This window comes from Priapulus caudatus, unplaced genomic scaffold (genome assembly GCF_000485595.1).
Source record: "Priapulus caudatus unplaced genomic scaffold, Priapulus_caudatus-5.0.1 Scaffold136, whole genome shotgun sequence".
NCBI lineage: Eukaryota > Metazoa > Priapulida > Priapulimorpha > Priapulimorphida > Priapulidae > Priapulus > Priapulus caudatus.
The window spans coordinates 276,292-297,815 of NW_014577197.1; the positions used below are offsets into that span (position 1 = coordinate 276,292).

The following is a 21,524-nucleotide window of genomic DNA, read 5'->3' on the forward strand; positions in this document are numbered from 1 at the left end:
AGCATCGGTATATTTTACAGATGGCGCCACGTACAGGAATGGCGAAGTACAAGTGTCAAAGTGAAACAAAATCGAATGTGAAAGTAAGAATGTTTGCAGCGCGTAGCCTAAATTCTAGATGTTTAACATGTTAATCTTTAAAACCGTTCTCGTGTTTACGTTAAAGTAGATACACAACTTTTTAGTTTAATTACAGTATCGGCTATTAGCTTGCGAAGCAGACGACAAGTCGACGGAGTTGGTTACACGCCATAGTCACATCTAGCTCTAGAACTAGGCCTATGGCTATAGCCCTCTGCTCCGCCGCAGGACTATAGAACATACTATGGCAATTTCCAGGGAGTAAGCAAAGACAACTTTTTTGCGGTTAATAACTTCTTCGGTATGCCAAATAAAGCACATTCTCTGCCGCACAAATGTCTTAAGTTACTACAAACACTAAAGTTAAACCGCAAACTAACGCTTAAATGTTGTACTTGCTATATTACTCGTCGACGAACCAAGTCGTTACTCGTTTACCAACTTGTAACCGCTATTTTTCGCTAGTGAGCGTGCAGAATGTATTTCCAAGTGAAGGGGTGGGCAGGTTGCACGCGGTTGCAAACCGCGCTAGCGCTGCGCGACGAAAAATGGCAGTTTGCAACCGCATGCAACCTGCCCACCCTTCCACTTGGAAATACATTGTGCCCGCTCAGTCGCTCACTAGCGCGACTAGCGAAAAATGGCGGTTACAAATTGGTAAACAATCTTAGCCAACGAGTAATATTTTGCGGTTTAATTTTAGTGTTTATAGTAACTTAAGACATTTGTGCGGCAGCGAATGTGCTTTATTTGGCATACCGAAGAAGTTAATAACCGCAAAAAAGTTGTCTTTGCTTACTCCCTGGAAATTGCCATAGTATGTTCTATAGCCCTGCGGCGGAGCGGAGGGCTATATTTTTAGAGCTAAGTCACATCTAGCCTCTAGTCTCTACTCTAACTCTAAGCTCCCTACACTACACTCTACAGCCTGTATACCCCTAATTATAATTGAATATATTACTCTCTACCTAACGTGCACACGTGCCAAATGTCTACGTAAACAGAACCAGCAGTTAGAAATATTTGCTCTATTTCCAGTTGCAGATATACTTGTGAGGTAAATTCTAATTTGGAATAACACTAACAGTCACAGTGGCAGTGGCAAATACACTACCAGGTTTGCGCACTACCCAAAATAAGTCTTACCAGTCTAGAGTGATATAGACACCTGTCACGTGTTGTTTCCTAATAATAATAATTACGTGGGTTTTGTGGGAAGTCCTGTTAAGTCTACCACACCAACTCTATCCTTGTGAAGATATTGTTATCTTTCTGTCCCAGTCTACCATAATACTCTGTTGGGACAGTAATTCCAATAAAGTAATTGACAGTTGCGCGAGGGACAATACTGAATACTTGCATTTTTAAGATGGTGTCATTCATGGTCTTATCTTATTGCATGAATTAGTATTATTTGTGTTTAGCAGTTGCCATGATTTTGAATAATCAGTCATATATAAGGACCATACAAGTGTTCTATATTTTATTATTTAAGCGAGTATCCAGTGTGTCAGACGTGGACTAGGGTTTGATTGCTTAAACTATTAATCGTGTGTAGGAATATGAATTTCTGCGGGTTAATAAAATTTCTGTAAATGTATTTTCAATGATTTACACAGGATACTCGATGTACATCCTAAATACGTAAAGTTAGCTCGTGCGATGCAGTCAAGCAAACTAGACGATTTCATGTCACCAACTCATGACACTTCTATTGATGACATCCTACGCACGTAAGTAGATTGTTCTCAGCTTGACACTTTTGAACTTTTGATTTTAAATAGAGCACTCTAGATGTGCAATGCCTTATACTAACAGCTCTCTGTGGTGTGTAACCACAATGAGAGAGAAAATAGAGGATAAATGACAAAGCACATTTCATGTTATATTTCATACGAGTTGCGTAGAAGGTGGTTTATACAGCGGCCGCAAACGAAGAGCGAAAACCTAGAAAGCAGTTTGCTATCGAAGTACCTGTGCTGAATAATTTTTCACGAGAGTGAGGCAGGCACATGTAGAACTAGAAGCACAGCTAGTAAGCAGCGAGTCTTGTCGGATGTTTTCGCGTGCTGAAGGTCAACAATGAACATGTCCGCTTCTGTAGGACGGCAGACCTGACGAGTTCCATACCAGAGGACGCCACTACAGTCTCTGATGGCAGTCAACAAGCGTCGTCGTTCTGGTCAACGCTTCTCCGCTGCCCGCTGGATTCGTGGGGTGGCAGGTAAATACAGGGGATGTAAACGGGAGGGCGTGGTTGAAGGTGATATGGGTTGCTTAGTGTGTGGGCTAGAATGTGACTTGCTTTAACTTTGTTAATTAAAACAAAAGCAACGCAGTTGCTGAAGACCTATGCTCTGCTATTTGGGCCAAACTGATATAAAAAGTCGTCGTCCGTTTTCGGAAGAAATGTGTCTGATATGGATATGGCAACATCGACTACAGTTAATGCAGGTTTGACTGGGTATGGCGTTAATGTTGTTGTTTGTCTATTTTCGTTGATTAGGTGTGGAGAGAATGATCTGGTTAACTTTCCACTGCCACCGCAGTACGGAGATTTTGCTACCGTGGTCCAAAATGGTGATGAAAACAACCAGAGCTACTTCAGCTACTTCAGTCACAACAACGGCAGCACAAGCACCAGCAGGTCAGTCTTGACGTCTCAATTTCAAATATTTTGTTTTCTATTGTATAACCTGTTGTAAAATCTATAAAAATCATTCAATCTTGCTGAAAAGTTACCGATCCCTGACTGGATCACACTGGGACTGCTATTTCCAACACTATTAAACGACTTTTATAAATCACTGAAAATATTGCTTGGAAATTACTTGGCAATTAGGGCAGATGTACAAAAGCACAGGAGTGGGGTAGAAAGCATGCTGCATGCAGAAATGTCGAGTCACTCGCCAGAGTATATTCACGTTTCGCATTTTATATTCGTTCACACGTCCTTCGCACTGTTCTTGCTGCAACGTCGCCGCGGCTTTCAGAGACGATCGATTCCATGCGAGCGGTGTTGACGTGCGTGCGTCTGCTTGCAGGTCTGGTGCGGAGGGCCTGAGCACGTGGACAGCAGAATATAACCCATTCGGAACCATCGATCTGAAATTCAATTCTCAGCCTGCGGCCGACCCCGCCGGGAACAACAATGGCGTCGGACAGCCGAGAGAGACGCCGGTCTCCTCGCCGTCTCCACCGCCAGCGGCCGCGCCGAAACCCAAATACTCTGACGTCGTCGGGAAGAGACGGGGAAAGGCGATGCTCGTGTCGGACGGCTATGGTGGCGGGGGCGGCAGCAGTGCGCCGGTGGTAGAGCCGCGGAGACGCGCGCCGCCACGCGCGCAGAAGTGCAGGCAGTCGGCTATGCACCACCGCGACACGAAGGATACTAGTCCACTCGTCAAGGCCGAGTCCAAGTACGCCCGCCGTATATGTAGCGTGTAGCTACTATAGCTGTCTACATAGTGTAGATGTCTAGATAGTATATCTAGTCTGTTTCTATGACGAAGTATTCTACTATTCTTGACTGTTTCCCTTGCTAACAATGCCATTGATGTTGTCTGTTTTCCTGACTAACTATTCCACTATTCTTGTCTGTTTCCACAAAGATGTAAGTATGTAAATGTGTTTTTCGCTGACTAATATGAATGTGCTAAATTGTATAAACATTGCAGAGTTGCATGATCAAGCACTATTAAAACTGGGACATAGATAAATGTGTTTGAAACTAAGTACATGTTTTTTTGAGCCATGATTCATCCCTTTATCATCTGTAGATGTCACAAGAGTTTTTTAATGGTGGTTATTTAGGCCAGAAAGTCTAGATGGTGACAATACCATCAAAGTGGCAACGAAATCTCCCCGGCTCAGTACCAAAGTGCCTGCAGATGGGGCCACGCGTCGTCCGGGCCTGCCTAGAACTCCCTCTTCAGATATGGAGGAGAACCCACTACCAAAGGTGCATTGCATTTCACTGGGAATCTTAATCAATATTAGGATATATTGCTTTGTGTCTACATTTTTAGCTCACCTTGACATCGTCAAGATGAGCTATTGCCATGGGGTGTCATACGTCCGTCCATCCGTCCGTCTGTCCGTCAACATTTGGCTATGGTCAACGATGACTTGAGAACCATTTGACCTGCATGTTTCAAATTGAATACAGTTGTTACTCCTATGGGAGAGATGTGAACGTCCTATTTTGGAGCACGCCAGTTGACTTACTTTTGAGCTACGCCCACTTTTTGGCAAAAATGGAAATGGCCATAAGTCAGTTCAGGTTCAATGGATTTTGCTAATTTTTGGTATGTGAATGAATAAGGACTGGCCCCAAAACTTATCACAGGGGTTTTGATATTTCTTAAAAATTATGTAAATTAGGTAGATTTTGCCAATTTCACTATGCATTTCAGTGTCTGCCTACGGTCAACGATAACTCAAGAACCGGTTGACCCACATGTTTCAAATTGCATACAGTTGTTACTAGTGCTGTGACGATACACAAGCCTCTCGATTCGATCTGGTTCTCGATATTAGCATCTCGATTCGATTCCTTCGATTCGATTTCCAAAATATTGAAATGTTATCTTATTTTTTATATTTTTATTATTTTGCAATAATAAATTATTAGAAATTGCCAATGAATACTAAATGGTGAATAGACTAGGGAGTCTAGAGAGTATATATAGTTATATACACTGCACAGTCGCTGAGTAACATTGGTGAGTAACACCAGAGCATATAAATCACCATTAAACACCAGTGATTTCTATGCGCTGGTAACACTCCACAGTATATAGCGTAGTGCCGCCATCTATTGGAGGAAAAAAGTGGTATCGAAGTGGAATCGAAAATACGGGGAAAAATATCGAGGATCGGATCGAGGGAAGAGAATCTCGATCCGATTCGATTTCGGTGGATCGTTACAGCCCTAGTTGTTACTCCTATGGGAGAGATTTGAACGTCCTATTATGAAGCACGCCAGTCGACCTACTTTCGAGCCATGCCCACGTTTTGGCAAAAATGGAAATGGCCATAAGTCAGTTCAGGTTCAATGGCTATTGCTCATTTTTGGTATGTGAATGAATAAGGACTGGCCCCAAAACATATCACACAGGTTTTGATATTTTTTTTAAATTATGCAAATTAGGTAGATTTTGGCAATTTCACTATGCATTTTAGTGTCTGCCTACGGTCAACGATAACTCAAGAACCGTTTGACCCACATGTTTCAAATTGCATACAGTTGTTACTCTTATGGGAGGGATTTGAACGTCCTATTTTGGAGCTCGCCAGTCGACCTACTTTCGAGCCACGCTCACTTTTTGGCAAAAATGAAAATGGCCATCTAGATTCATTCGATATTGTTAAATTTACCTACCTACCTACCTAATCATACCTGTGTGTAATATTGTGTTTTAGATTCTTTGTTACAGTAATTTGACTGGAGTATTTTATTGCTTTTATTTGCGCGATAATCGAAAACCAAAATGGCGATCATTTAGGCGTAGCGCCATCTCTTGCCCAAATTTCAGACTTTCAGATCTGAAACATTTATTTTCGCATCAAAACTAACCCTGAAACAAAACAGTGAAATTTCTATTAGTATAAAACGGGGAATAAGTACATTTGATCACATTTTGGTTCGTCATAAATGAAACACTTGCCAAATTTTAAATATCATCTCCCTCTTCTAGCACACCCAATGTGAGCTATAGTGTCATTGACACTTTCATTATTTCTAAGTTGGTATAAGTGGTAGTGAATGATATTGTGATTTTAATGTACTGATACTTTTTATGTAAATGTCTTTCTATGAGGCTAGTAATTGGGAAAGGTGGAATAAAACCTGTATTATACTTTAGTACAGTTTCTTATGATTACAGTAATTCATGCAATATTATGCATCAAGCTTTGCCTACGTACTTTTGATCGTATTTGAGAGTACGACCGTACGTGATCGCTATATGTAGTTAACTCTGTTGCTCTGTGAATCTCCTGCTAGCCTGGAAGTGACACGAGCTTCGTTTTATCCAGTCGTCAGGAAAACACGACGGTGCCGCTCAAGACGCGAAGCCGCCATCTGGGAAAGTTTCCGAGAAGCAGGCGGCAAAATCCGGGAAGCCCGAAGAAAAGCCGTTCTTCGATCCGAGACGAATATTCACCTGTAACCGCAAAGAGGTGCGATATAGTCTGCTGTGTGTACCGTCGCTGTGATGAGCGTGGTATCTATCAATCCGTGCAGAATCCATATTCCAGAACAACTGATCTCGTATTAAGATTGTTAGAAAGCCTTCTTGGATCTGGCATTGTCAGCGTGATCATGTTTTGTATGGGTGTGGCCATGTCGCCCTGACCATGTGAACGTTTGAGATCGTTTCTTTGACCATATTATGTATGGGTGGAACATTGACTCCTTAATAACATGCGCTGTGTGGGTGTGAAGTAATGGCCCAGTTCATAGCATGTGCGGGTGTGGCAGCATCATTAAAAACAAGTGTCATTTTTAGCTCGCCTTGACATCGTCAAGATGAGCTACTGCCATGGGGTGTCGTCCGTCGTACGTCCGTCCGTTCGTCAACATTTGGCTACGGTCAACGATAACTCAAGAACAGTTTGACCCACATGTTTCAAATTGCATATAGTTGTTACTCCTATGGGAGAGGTTTGAACGTCCTATTTTGGAGCACACCAAGTCGACCTACATTCGAGCCACGTCCACTTTTTGGCAAAAATGGAAATGGCAATAAGTCAGTTCAGGTTCAACGGATTTTGCTCATTTCTAGTATGTGAATGAATAAGGACTGGCCCCAAAACATATCACACGGCTCTTGCTTTATATATCCCCTCTCCCTCTTCTATCAGACCCAAGGTGAGCTACAGTGTCATTGACACTTTCATTATGCATAGTCTAGACATAGCTAGACATTAGTGTAGACATTATTTATATGGAGTACCTTCCAAATTGATAAGTTATTGTACACCTGTGCCTGTGCGATATTTGATCGCCATCAGTAACAGCTACATCCTCACTTCAGCAATTTGTGATCTGGGCCAACTTTTCCATGTGTATTACCCACCTATAATCACTATGTAATTGCTAGACTGATTACTAAGACTGGAGCAAACACACCTCACGCTAATCAAATATTGTGACTGCAGTCGGCGTGCAAAGTTCAATTTCTCATGTGATATCCAATGTCCACTCGCTATCTCGCATGCCGGTGAGCAAGAACACTTCAATGTCTAACCGTGATTTTGTGACCGCCTTCGTGATTTTCTGACCGCCTTCGTGATTTCGTGTCTGCCTCCGCGGCAGCCGCCGGCGCTGCTGGGCGAGTAACTGCCGCCGCCGCCGGCATGTATGTAGAAGTGAATTGTGAGCAGGCTGACCGTCTGTGCCGCGACACGTATTTGCAGGTGAGGAAGTCTGCGAACAACCTGCGCAACGACAGCGTGCTGAATAACGACAAAGGCTTCGGCTCACTGGACTGCAACGCAAAGCTCGATGCGGCGACCTACATCAACAATGACCTCTCCGCCGAGCAGACCTGCGCGGAAGGTGAGTCGCGCGCCGCCGCGTCGATCGCTGTTCGAAGGGAGTCGCGGTTCTTGCGCTGCGGGCGTCAAGCGCGTGGGAAGCCGTGTCGGCGTGCAGGATTGTGGGGAACGACGACGGCTCTCGTTTTTTTTCATCTCTCTCTTGTCGTTGGTGAATTGAAATGTGGTTATTCGCTCGGTGTGTCATGCCGTGATGCCTGTCTGATGAAATTGACATTCTCTTGTTACTGGGTTGATCAATGATTAGATACAGTCTGCGTGCACAGGTGTTTCCGGTCATAAGGGTCATTGTTTCGGTTTCAATCCTAAGAATCGAGCGTTACTGTGATTCTATAAGATTTTACTTGACAGCCTGTTATCATCAACATGCTGGTTTCGGTTTCTATACGAGAAGGTTTAGAGAAGAAGAAGATCGTCTCAGTACTCAAGTCTGTGTCAACTCGATCTCACGACCGGTAGCTTTCTTTCGAGCTACGACGACGGCAACGTCCGATCCCCTGCGTCCGCGACCCGTCAAGTTTCGTCTCTTCGCGACGGCTATCGACCCGTGAGCCGTTGTCACGGAGACACTCATCGTTCTCTCGCGTCCGTCTGCTTTCAGGAGGCAAGCCCGACAACGTGCCGACCTTCCGTCGCCGCGCGAAGGCCGAGGCGAAGGTCGTCAACCAGACACAGGTGGCGCCCTCCCGCAAGCAGCTCGGCAAGAAGTCTCGCCAGTGCCAGACGGCGTCGCACAGAGGCGGTGAGTGTTGTTCGTCATCGCTCCGCCGCGGCCCTCGCTCTGATGTCGGTGCCATCCCCGTTTCGTCTGAAGTTTGTCCGTGTACGCTTGTCAACCTCGGAAGCCGTTGGTAATATTATGGTCTTAACATCAGTCTTAATGTTACGTTTTAAACCGGACCTCTGTATACTGCGTACGAGAAACGCGTGATTTAACTGTGTTAACACTGTTAATGCTCTTGTGAGAAAATGTTTCAAGACTATTGCTACGACTAATTTTATTTTGGACGACAGAGCCCGGAGCTCTGTGCCTATACTCTACTATAATTTTGGATTATTTTATTACTCCTTTGTACTATTTATTTTATTATATAGCTTATAGAATATTAATAGAATATGTATGTTTAGAGAATACTGGAGAACAATGGAAGCAAACACTGTTTATATGTATATTAACAGAATACTGGAGAACAATAGAAGCACACATGATTTATATATAGTGAGAGAATACTGCAGCCTGAAGCTTGAACTCCAGGCGATTATCCTCCCTCTCTCTCTCTCCGTTTAAGAACTGCTTACAATGCCTAAACTGTGCGCGAGAGTTTCATAGTTATTCCGTATATTACATTTTTTTTACCTATTATATATCTGTATTTTTCAGTCCACTGTTATTCCACTCGCATTCCGTTCGTATTTGTCGGTTTTCTGCGTCGTCTGTACTTGTTGCATGTTTCTGTGTTGCAGTGGAGTTTGGCCAGGCTGTCCTACTTGGCCTGCAGAAGATGCTGCTGTGGCTCATTACACTATTAGGAAATGTGATTTTGCTCAGCGTCCACCTAGCACTCGTCCTGTACGTATTATCTTTTATCATCACGCACATCTTTCGGGATAGATCTGGGCTCGTTTCTGTTCGGGATGGATCTGGGCTGGTTTCTGTTCGCGGGATGGACTGGCGCTCGTTTCTGTTCGTGGTATGGATCTTGGGCGGCTCATTCTTGTTCGGGATATGCATCTGGGGCTCATTTGCTGTTCGCGGCTCATTGGATCTGGGCTCGTTTCTGTTCGGGTCATGGATCTGGGTTCGGTTTCTGTTCTGCGGATAAGATCTGCGGCTGCATCTTCCTGTTCGTGATAGATCTGGTCGCTCATTTGCGTGTCTTCGGGAATAGATCGTGGGCTCGTTTCTGTCGCTCACCGGAGCGGGGATGGGATCTGGGCTCGTTTTAAGGTTCGGGATAGATCTGGGCTCGTTTCTGTTCGGGATAGATCTGGGGCTCATTTTCTGTTCGGGATAGATCTGGGCTCATTTCTGTTCGGGATAGATCTGGGCTCGTTTCTGTTCGGGATAGATCTGGTCCGCTGCGTTTCTGTTCGGATGGGATCTGGGCTCGTTTCTTGTTCGGGAGGATCTGGGCTCATTTCTTGTTCGGATAAGATCTGGGCTCATTTCTGTTCGGGGATGGATCTGCCGGGCTCGTTTTCTGTTCGCGGATGGATCTGGCGTGGTCGTTTCTGTTCGGGATAGAGTCTGGCGTGCTGGCAGTGGCATTTCTGTTCGCTGATAGATCTGGGCTTCAGTTTCTGTTCGGATAGATCTGGGCCCTGTCTTGTTCGGATGAGATCTGCGGCTCGTTTCTGTCGGGATTAGATCGGGCTCGTTTCTGTTACCGGGATAGATCTTGGCTCGTTTGGCTGTTTCGGGGATGGATCTGGGCTGCATTTCTGGTGTCGGGATAGATCTGGGCTCGTTTCTGTTCGGGATGGATCTGGGGCTCGTTTCTGTTCGGGATGGATCTGGGCTCGTTTCTGGTGTCGGATGAGATCTGGGTGCTCGTTTCCTGTTCGGGGATAGATCTGGGGCGTCGTTGGTTCTGTTCGGGATAGATCTGCGGCTCGTTTCTTGTTCGGGATAGCATCTGGGCCTTCATTTCTGCTTTCGGGATAGATCTGGGCCTCATTTCTGGTTCGGGATTAGATCTCGGGCTCATTTGCTTTCGGGATGGGATTCTGGGCTCATTTACTGTTCGGGATGGAAATCTGGGCCTCGATTGCTGTTCGGGATAGATCTGGCTCATGTTCTGCTTCGGGATAGATCTGGGCTCGGTTTCTGTTCCGGGATAGATCTGGGCTCGTTTCCTGTTTGCGCGGGATGGATCTGGGCTCATTTCTGTTTTTAGCGATGAGATCTGCGGCTCATTTCTGGTTCGTGATAGATCTGGGCTCGTTGTCTGTTCGGGCATGGATCTGGGCTCATTTTCTCGGTTCGGAAGTATGGAACTGCCGGCCCTCATTTCTTGTGGTCGCTGAAAGATCTGGGCTCGATTCGTTCGGGATAGATGTGCGTGGGCCTCATTTTCTGTTCGGTAAAGATCTGGGCTCATTTCTGGTTTCGGGGCATAGCGCCATCTGGGCTCTTGTCTGTTGTGGGATGGATCTGGCGACGGCTCATTGGCTGTTCGTGGAAGATCTGGCTCATTTCTGTTCGGGTGATGGATCTGGGCCTCATTTCTGTTCTCGTGAAAGATTGGGCTCATTTCTGTTCGGTGATCAAGATCTGCGGCTCATTTCTGTTCGGGATGGATCTGGCTCATTTCTGTTCGGCTATGTGAGACGATCTGGGCTCATTTCTGTTCGGGATAGGATCTCGGCGGCTCTGCTTTCTGCTTGCGGATGACTCTTGGGCTCCCTCACTGAAACGCAGGAGCGAGTGATCCCCTCGCCAGGATATGTGTCCGCTGTTGGCGTATGGATATGGGCTCGGCTTTCCTGTTCGAGATAGATCTGGCCGGCTCGTTTCGTGTCGGGGAATAGGATCTGGCGGCGCTCATTTCTGGTTCGGGATTAGATCTGGGCTCGTTTCTGGCGTTCGGATGATAGATCTGGCTCAATTTCTGTTCGGGATGGAGTCTTGGGCGTCGGATTTCTGTTGCGGATAGTATGCTGGGGGCTCGGTTTGCCTGTCATGTGATAGATCTGGGCCTCATCAGAGGGAGATGTTCAGGGCTTTGATGGGAAATCTGCGGCTTATTTCTGTTCGGAATAGATCTGGGGCTCGGTTTCTGTTCGGTGATAGAGTCTGGGCTCGCGCTCGTATTCTGTTCGGGATGGATTTGTTGCCTCATTGTCCGTTGTTGAAAGAGTCTGGGGCTCATTCTGTTCGGGATGAGATCTGGTTGGCCTCATTTCTGTTCGCCGGATAGATCTGGGCCTCATTTGCTGTTCGATGGATCTGGGCTCCATTGTCTCGGTTCGGTGAAAGACTCTGGGCTCATTTCTGTTCGCGGATAGATCTGGGCGGCTCAGTTCTTGGCTTCGGGCATGGATCTCCGGCCGGTCATGTTTCTGGTTCGGCCTGAACGTCTGGCCTCATTTCGCTGTTCCGGAGTAGGATCTGGGGCTGGTTTCTCGGTTCGGGGATGCGATCTGGGCTCCGTTTCCGGTTTGGCAGTGGATCTGGGCCCCTCGTTTCGTGTTCGTGGAGATAGATCCTGGCGCTCGTTTCTGGTCGGGATAGTCATCGTGGGCTTCATTCTGTTCGGCATAGATCTGGGAGCTCGGTTTCTGGTCATGATAGATCTGGCGCTCATTTCTGTTCGGGAGGATCTTGGGGCTCATAGGACTTGTGTTCGGAATAGATCTTGGGCGCTGAGCGCTGCGTTTGCTGTTGCATGGACTAGATCTGGGGCCGCTCATTCTTGTTCGGATGATTCTGGGCTCATTTCTCGGTTCGGTGAATAGATCTGGGCTCGTTTCGTTCGTCGATAGATCTGGGCTCGTTTTCCTGTTTCGGATCGGATTTGGGCTCATTGTCCGCTTGTGAAAGAAAATCTGCCGGCTCATTTGCTCGTTCGGGGATAGGATCTGGGGCTCAGTTTTCTGTTCGGATAGATGCTGGGCCTCATTTCTGTATCGGATGGATTCTTGGGGCTCATTTCTGTTCGTGAAAGATCTGGGCTCATTTCTGTTCGGGATGGATCTGGGCTCATTTCTGTTCGTGAAAGATCTGGGCTCATTTCTGTTCGGGATAGATCTGGGCTCATTTCTGTTCCCGATTGTGGGACCGGTCCTGGTCGTGTTTGTTTTAACCTACCTGCACAAATTCCAGGCTTGCGATATCAGAATGTGCTGTCAGTTTACCGACCCTCGTCTCCACCTGCACGCTCCTTGTCACGAGCTACCCTTAACTTTAATTGTGGTATGCTGTGCTGCACTAGTATATTTACATTGGAGCCGTTGTCAGTGACGGCTATCCAGCAGAAATGATTCTGCTAGTCGTGATGTTGCATTTAGTGTCGATTTTGCATCGGCAACCACCAGACAAAAACGTGCATCTCATGTAACTGCGTCAACACGATATAAACAAACGGATTTCAATCGTTGTATATTTTAATGTGAGAATAGCGATGTACGAGTGTTCTAAGACATGTTAACCTTTAGAACTTTAAACACGTACTGTTACACAAGCATTGCCAGTAAGTACTGTAGTGGCTGGAAAAATACGGAAAACAGTCAGGAAGACTGTTTGAAATCATCACTTCAAATGTGTTTCCGTGACCAACCTGCTGTTATCTGTTGCAGTCTGATGAAAGTGTTTGACTACTGTTACACTTCCTCCGTGCGTGCGTGGTACACGGGCCTGCAATACGTCAAGAAGAAGTTCCACGGCCAGAAAGAGGCGAACAAAATCTGGCAGAAGGGACTGGAGCAAAACATCACTCTACCGACCACAGGTTACAATCGCAACGCCCCCACGAATAAACGGAATACATAGCCGAAAATGTGTAGAGAAGTCTTATGGGAAAATAAACCCTTTTCTAGATGCATGTGTCTCCCAGCTACATCTTGTTCCACAGGATGGCAGTGGGCCATTGGAATAGAACCAAGTAAATCGTGTAACAGTTATATAGCATGTCCAACAGGAGCAGCAGTGGTAGTAGTAGTAACATTAGTCGGGTAGCCACCGCAGGTGTTGCTCTCTGTAGGGCTTAGTTATCTGTTAATGTCTGTCTTTGTTACTGACTGTAGTCTGTAGTCTCGCATAGTCGTACTCTATGTGCATTTCTGTGAGCATCGGCGTGTGAATGTGATCACGGTTTCCGCAGGCGAGGAGGCGATGCGGAGGCTACTGACGGTGCGCGGCAGGGACACGTACACGATTCTCGGCGTGACGGCCGCCGCCACGCAGGAGGAGATCACAAAGTACTACCGCAGGCAGGCAGTGCTCGTCCACCCCGACAAGGCAAGCCCGCCGCTCTGCACCGCGACGCGCGCAGCCGGCGCCGCTCAGTTTCCAGATATTTAATCGCAGCTCCCCTTAGCGTAGTAAGGTTTCCCTTTGTTCCTTTGCTGCGGACTCGCGCTGTCACTGCCGTGCGTGTTGTCAGCGATGCGTTTTTTTCTGTTCTGCAGAATCGTCTGCCCGGTGCCGAGGAAGCCTTCAAGATACTAGCGCACGCGTTCGACATCGTCGGCGAGCCCGACAGCCGCCGCAAGTACGACGAGAAAATTATGCACTCGACTCAGGTTGAATCTGCGATGGTAGGTAGCGAGAGCGAGAGGGAATTTCTCTCGCCAGTTTCCTGGTTAGTGGTGTTGATTTGAAGAACAGCCATTGTTTTGTTGAACTATTAGGAGATGCTAGCTGCGAGCTGTTTGCAGGAATGAAAACGAGTCGGCAAGTATTTTATACCTGTTTTGTTTTTCATCTAAGAAATTTCGACGATGCTGCGTTGATGATTCATTGAACCTATCTAATTAATGTCGATTTCGAATGTCTACCTATTCAGCTGGAGATTTTTTGCTGCGATTGAAGTTTTGTACGACGCATAAGTCTCGTGCAGAATTGAAGCAAATTCAGAGTGTCGTGAATCATGAAGTTAATGCGTACATGTAACGCGCTCCGAGTGCTGCACCCAATGCCTTCTCTCCGTGAGAGACACCCCCCTGTACGATATTTCAATCTAATTACATCGTCGGTTAATTATGCTAACGATTGCGATCTCCGCGCAGACGGAACTGTCCGACCTTCTCAGCAAGATGAGGGACAAGATCAAGGAGGCGGCGACGATCATGCGCTGCGACCGCTGCGGTGGGCGACACCGGCGCCACCCTCAGGATCGTCCCGTGTACGCCGCCCGATTCTGTGCACAGTGCAATATACGACACGCGGCTAAGGAGGTGAGGGAGGGCGCGTGCGCACGCGATCACAAGCATGCGATTGTCATCGACATCGTGTGGCAGAGCCGGCGGAAGGGTTTTGTGTTTCAAACCCCCCCACCTCATCGTGAAAAAATAGTCCAGTGAAAACTCCAGTGTGAAATGTCTCTCGTGGTAGCTGCCCGTGGTTCTTCCTCCGTAATTGGAGTTATCCTGTGAATCCACACAGTGTGCAGTATGTGTCGCGAGTAATTCGTTCGCGTGCTGTCTCTTTTCATTCATATTGTATCTTATTTTTATCTCACCTTATATTATCTTAATATAGATATCTGTTATAATATTTACATATATTTATTCATTTATCTATTCATGACATTTATATTCATATTTCATATATATATATATATATATTTATTTATATGTACGTACAGTATGTATGTATGTATATTGTATTACTTCTTCGTTGCGTTTGCGTGCATTTCATCTTCATCGTTGCTGCTCTCATAACTCGGCCCTCCCTCTCTCTGACGCACGCGCGTCGTAGGGCGACATATGGGCGGAGACGGCCATGTTTGGTCTACGGTGGCACTACTATGCGATGATCAGCGGACACGTGTACCAGGTCACCGAGTGGGCGACGTGCCAGCGACGTCGCTTCCAGTACCTGCAGGCCAACTCCCACAACGTCACGACGAAAGTGATGTTCGTCGGAAAGCGACAGCCGCATTCTCCCGATCTGCCGAGGTGGGTGTCGCGTCGGCTTAACTGTGGGACAACGTATTAGCCAGCGAGTCGTGCAGCCGTGATTTGCACGGTCAGTTTTGAAACTGCACGGCCAAAAATGTGTAGCACGGCCTAAAATATTGATTCTAAAGTCTTGGCTGAGACACGCATACAAAAAAATTGCACTCCCAAATATTTTTTCTGCACTCGCACAATACTGATTCCTGGCTAATACCCTTCTGTGGGATACGTACTCCAACGTAAATTTGTAGGTAAATGTATCGAAGGCGTCGATCAGAAGCTCTGCGTGTAATAGCATTATAAAGTGCTTTGAAATAGGAGGGAAAATTTGAAATATATTAATTTTGTTTGTTTGTGCTTCGTTCTTTCGATGCTTTCTCCCCCCGAGAATCTAACCATTTGCTTTCGTTTTCAGTGAGGAAGGTCTAGAGGAGTTTCTGGAGCATCTTTACCACAAGGCGCAGAAAGGCGACGACAACAACATGGGTGCAGCGGCTTCTGGTGGTCAAGACCAGCCTACGGGCAAGCGCAAACGGCGGAGAAAGAAACGCTAGTGTGGGAAAGAGAACTGACGGATCTAATGCGTGCTCCTCACCGCTAGACAGATTTGTGCAATCGGACGCTAATGACGTCAACGCTATGTAATTGTTTCGCCCGCGACCATTAAAAACATGTTACTCGGTGGCCGGTGTTGTCTTACTCGAAGCAAGGGAGGAAACGACGATCGTTGCAGTTCGCTCGCTTTCCCTCTTCCCGTTAAAAAAATTGCGCATTTTCTCGGTTGCCGCGTTGTCCCGTGGTCCTCGTGTCGGGTAGACGTGCGATTTTTGCGAGAACATGGCATTTTTGCCGCCATTCGAGCATTTCGGGCTGATGCGTTTGACCAATGCTCCCCAGAAGATGTCAGTGGTGGTGCTCATCACAATCTGCCAAATGAGAGTCTTTTCCAACGGCGTTTATTACATCCTTGTTGTTGGCAGGTGTGCACGCGTGCGTGCGTGCAGGCGAGCGTGTGCGTGTCTGTATGGGTGTGGATGTAATCGCGCATCAGTGGGTGCTTGCATGTAGGGAGGGTGGTGCTGTATATTTGTTTGGTGTGTAATTAATAAATTCGGTCAAACGGTGGTTATTGCATTTCTTTCATCTACGTGAGTGTGATTTTACGTTGGTGGGCTGTGTGGGTAGGTGCGTGTGTGTGTCTGTCCGTGCGTGCGTGCGTGCGTGCGTGCGTGCGTGCGTGCGTGCGTGCGTGCGTGTGTGTGTGTGTGTGCGTGCGTTTCTCTTCCTCCACTATTCAGCAGTATGCTTCTGAAATCTAATCCTACAGTGTTAGGGAAGGAAAATCCCACATGCGAGGGAGGCAGGCTGAGACCGTTTTTGCGTGCTGTCATTAGTAATCATACCTATAGTTGATTTTAGACTTACTAATTGGAGTAATCTCACATTATTTTTTTATAACAAGTATTAAGAGATCGGTAGTTTATTTTGCCTTGGTCACAATCATTACAGTCAGCCAATCATTTACTTGTCTTATATCTGGTGTTTTCCGGCGAGTTTCGTTGTTTTCTTGTACTGATTTTTGGTAATTATCTTGTGACATTCTAGCTATAAATGAGCAACAAACAGGTTGCTTTTGCCAGATTCTTGTGTGTTTGTTCAAGGTTGGTGCCCTCGGCTTTTATAATCGGTTACTTGAGTTTATATAAATTGATCGAAATTGATCGAAATGACCTGTGTTTCATAGTGTGGCAAAACTGATGTAAAGGGTTCGGTAATTTTCTGTGGGATACATACACTTCACCATTAATCATTTATATGAAAGGATATGAGATTTTTCTGACACAAGCATATTATGTTTGTATTTATTCACTACAGTACTTTTCTACGGACGTTTAAGTTGTCGGTCAAGAACAGCGTGTTTTTCAGATTGGTGTGTAGTTTTTTTGGTGCCAACTTTACCTATTCCGCTACAGAATGCGATGAGTTTTGCAGTGTCTCTTGGCTAGCCGTAGCTGCGTCCGCACCGATTATCGATATGCAGCGATTGGAAAGTGAATATTTCGGTTCCATATATCTGTAACCTAGTCGTCAGCTAGTGATTCTCCGGAAAACCTTCTACTAGGAAAAATTTATACGGAACGTGGCGTTTGAGGGAAATATCACGATTATGTAAAGTAGCGGTAGTAACATCGACACGGCTTGGTACATCGAACAGACGAGTGTGGTGTTCTAACAGGTTATCGATTGGTAATGGCTTCTTGTTTTACTGTATACTGTATTGCCACCCTTTGTTATCATGAAAATAGATATGATTCAAAAGTAAGTTCATTATTCAATTTGTTGAGGCAAGATGAAAAGAACGTTCTCATCTTGTCTGTGTTTTCTGCAGGTCTAACATAATTAGCTATTCTGACGAATACACTAAGCTCGTGGCAATTTTGGTAGTGATTGTTTAGCTTTACCTTATAATACCGGTAAAGTTGTCGCGTGTTTTTATGTACAGAGTTGTTGCTGTCATGCTGAAGGGGAATATATAAAAGACTGCGTGATGCAGATTGTATAAGTAACTGTATTGCTTTAGCTTTTTTATACAAGTGTTGAACTGCGTGAGTTATATATAATGTATATAAGTTAATTGCCATGTATTATGGTATTTTTTTGCGACAATTTATGCAATTATATGTCTAGTTACAGGGTCTAGAACATCTGTCTCTCTCTCTCTTTCTGTCTATATATATATATATATATATATATATATATATATATATATATATATATATATATATGCATGTACAGAAATAAGCAGCTATACGCACGCACGCACGCACGCACGCACGCACGCATTACATACACGTCATTAAATTTCAGACGAAATCGTTTCTAGTTTGTCTACATGCTAACGGTTTTTGTCCAGCAGTGTGACTATGAATGTGAAACAACAAAGGGTGAAACGATAGATTTTGGTCTATTATAGCTGGCATATAGCACCTAGCTTGAACCGTGCAATGCTTTATACTCACAATTAATGTATTATAAATTAAATTGAAAAAATTCAAGACAATTAATGTTAATTCTCTAGCTGATCCTAAGAAAGAATTTTATTTCATGCAACGTTAGAGTTGGGTAAAAGGTAGGTGTCCTGCTATATGCTTTCTAAGTTCTATTGAATTTTTTCTTTTGGGTATCGAAATTCGTTTTTACAGTTTTTGTCCATAAGTAGATAGATAGTTAATAGGTTTATTGCAAAACTAGTGTTAACAACGTTACAATTAAAATAAATTTTGCAAAACAAGATATCATCAGGCAGTATAAAACTGAAATTGATGATATTTACAATAATATATGTCCCAAAATATACTAATCTGTCAATAATATCAAATATATATTATGCCTACACGGAATCAATACTGCAGCATATCTTAGGATGGATATGTTCATAGTATCAAGAGCGTAATGTTATCCTTCTTTGTACGCTCGATAGTATATATATATGCCTTTATGTATCTCGTGTCCTATACTATGTACACTATCATGGCAACACGTATAAGCCCACCACATATGAACTAATGTTACGTACACTAGTAGTAGTAACTACATCAGTACATTTTCTGCTTCAGCTGCCATACCTCGCAATGTTAAGTTTATTTTATGCCAGTATGTTACTTCCACTTTGTTTTGTTTTTCCTAAAGCAGGTCAAGTACAGGTCATGTGAGGTCTATTTAGAATATATTATGTCCATAGGTAGGGGCATACGTCTCTCAGAGGGGGGTTTCCCAGCCCTGAACTGGTATAGCGTGACCTGGGCGCGCCACGCATGCGTTTCTAGTTCAATGGGAACAGCATAATCACAGATGATTGTATGGCGGCGAGCAGGCGAATGTGTCTGTCCAACCCGGCTGTGAATATCCGCCATAGGGCCGATTCTGCAGCCGGGACAGTGCCCGATAAAGTACGAACAATGAATCCAGAATCTCTACTAGATATCTGTGCAAAAGCTACGGCTACTAACGTGCCGTTTCAACGTGTAGAAGAGAGAGTTTCGCGGATACCCGAACCAGTTCAACAACGAATCATCTTCTGGTCGTTCCCGAGAAATGAGAGAGACATTTGTATGTACTCGTCGTTATCCAATATACCAGCCAGTGGACCCGACTATCAAAAATTACCCTTCCATAAAGGCGTGAGACTACTAGAGTCTGGATGTGTGGATAACGTTCTACAAGTCGGTGAGTGATACGCTATGGCAATGGTTGTCGCCATTTCCCGAGTGCCGTGTACCGCCATCGACTGTGTTGGTGTGGATGCAGGGTGCGGGTGAAATATCGAACAGTAGACTGCACCACTGGCATCAATCGATTTTCAGCCTAAATTAATGATCATCAGCTGAAATTAGTGCTGAAGACAAAGGCAGCAGATAGGAGTTTTACCGTAAAAAACACCATGTCGTTTTAACCAGCTTGATGTATTTTGCTACGCACTCGTGCTGTTTACCGTCACTGGCTAAGCGTATATCAAAATGTTGAAGCTCGCGAATTTTTCTTTGATGAATGTACAAAATTCCTCGTCGTTTTTTCGTGCAATCTGCACATCCACATTTAAAATGTTATGTCTTGCACGCAAGACTTTCTGTTCATGTATGAAATACATGTAATGTAACCTCAGTAATCTGTTACTAAAGGCTAAAGCACGACTCGATGCTTATATATACACGACACGCAAAATACCTATATATTGTGTAACTATTTCTCGGAACCCTTTACGTGCACTGCTCATACTCGTGTCTGAATTACCGTGTGATTTATTATGTTGATGGTAATGTGATTCACGCAGAAAATAGAAAAAGAACAATCCTTAACTGTTCGTGCATTCCTACTCCAATGCGTGCGCTTCTGTGTGTGCTATCTAGTATCTATGTTAGCTTGAGCGTGCTGTATAATGTGAGCCAATGCCTCAACACAGAGTACAGTACAGTGCTTGCGCCTCTCAGCGCGTGAACTAGTTTTCACTTTCAAGTTTTCTCCTCGCATGCATTGCCTGCACAAAGATAACTACAACTGATAGCTTTCTGTTATTTATAATTAATCGTATTATATATATTATATATGTATATTATTATATATATATATATTATTAACGAATTAGATCGCAACACTTTATATTATTATGAATCAGTCAAAACCGCTAAATGCTGCGCAGCTGTAGAATTAGTTTTACGCGTGTTACAGACTGCTTGCTAGTTGTAGTTCTTTAGCTGGTAACCTCTGTCCAGCATTGCCCATTGTAAGTGCAGATAAATTCTCACGTTGTCTGTTCGTGACAAATGGCCGTGTGTTCCCGATTCTGTATTACTTGAAAGGGTCATCTTGGGGCAACAATGAAAGCAGGTAGCTATTCATCTTCGGGAACACACGCACCTTCCCTAGACAGAAACGCACGTGTGAATAGCTCGGCAGGTATTGTACTATTGTTCTTAAGCTGCACTTTTCACCCTCGGAGATCTGCTAAAGGTGTGTGCCTTTGTGCTGCAGGAAGTGGAATTATATGCGGTAAACGCACACATCTGTTAGCGGAGCGAGCGTTAACACGTTTGCGTGGTGCGAGTTCGAACATTGGCAACTCTAATTGCAATACAAGTCGTAACTGTGCGCGCGCTGCGACCAAAACTAACTAATTTACATGAAAATGTGCAAACTTGCACAGCTACTTGATACCATAGATATACAACACATGTGTTGTACACACAGTGTACATACTACATACTGTACATTTTAGTCAGAAACGTATAGTGTGAGGTATTTACCGTACAAAACTAACAGTATATTCGTAGTACATACTTATAGTAGTACACTCCATTGGTATCACCTACTCACTTTTGTGTGAGATACATACTGTACACTGTTTTGTGGATGTTATACTGCACTACGGTTCTACTGTGCATGGTATCGCGAGATACGTACAACACTACTTTACACACGCTATATTGTGAGGTATTTCCTCTGTGCTTGGTAGGTGTGGCGTATGGTGCCCGCGTGTTTGTCATGTGACCTGTGTATTGGGGCCTTTTAACATGTTGACTGTACACTGTGTCTGCTCGTAACACGTGGTGCGTTGTTTACAGTACAGCTAGTGTGTGAGAGATACCTGAATCATATTTACCTGTGCAATTGTAACGTGCCAAGGTATAGACAGGTGCGGGGGCCTTTGTAAACCCTGAAGCATTTCTATCGTGCGTCTTGTTCGACACTTGTATTTCATTGGC

General features: G+C 44.9%; 1 protein-coding gene and 1 long non-coding RNA gene across 2 annotated transcripts in view; both read left to right on the plus strand.

Annotated features, from left to right (window-relative positions):
* Positions 1–6: 6 nt before the first annotated feature.
* On the plus strand, positions 7–17,831 carry LOC106806008. The gene is made up of 16 exons (XM_014807833.1): positions 7–83; positions 1,701–1,814; positions 2,186–2,305; positions 2,588–2,728; positions 3,126–3,500; positions 3,895–4,042; positions 6,121–6,264; positions 7,504–7,645; positions 8,246–8,386; positions 9,109–9,214; positions 12,943–13,094; positions 13,467–13,603; positions 13,774–13,902; positions 14,374–14,541; positions 15,065–15,264; positions 15,680–17,831. Exons 2-16 carry the CDS (start codon positions 1,744–1,746, stop codon positions 15,816–15,818), a joined length of 2,313 nt encoding a protein of 770 aa, XP_014663319.1. The 5' UTR covers positions 7–83; positions 1,701–1,743; the 3' UTR covers positions 15,819–17,831.
* Positions 17,832–19,123: 1,292 nt separating this feature from the next.
* Positions 19,124–21,524, plus strand: part of LOC106806003 — a 31,396-nt gene continuing 28,995 nt past the window's right edge. The window contains exon 1 of the long non-coding RNA XR_001393489.1: positions 19,124–19,491. This is a non-coding gene — a long non-coding RNA (uncharacterized LOC106806003). The remainder of the gene's footprint in view (positions 19,492–21,524) is intronic.

Coding starts and splice junctions, on each gene's coding strand:
- LOC106806008 (XM_014807833.1), top strand. CDS start 1,744: ATGCAGTCAAGCAAACTAGACGATTTCATGTCACCAACTCATGACACT. Junction 6,265..7,503: donor TCACCTGTAACCGCAAAGAG/GTGCGATATAGT, acceptor ACGTATTTGCAG/GTGAGGAAGTCTGCGAACAA. Junction 9,215..12,942: donor GTCCACCTAGCACTCGTCCT/GTACGTATTATC, acceptor TATCTGTTGCAG/TCTGATGAAAGTGTTTGACT.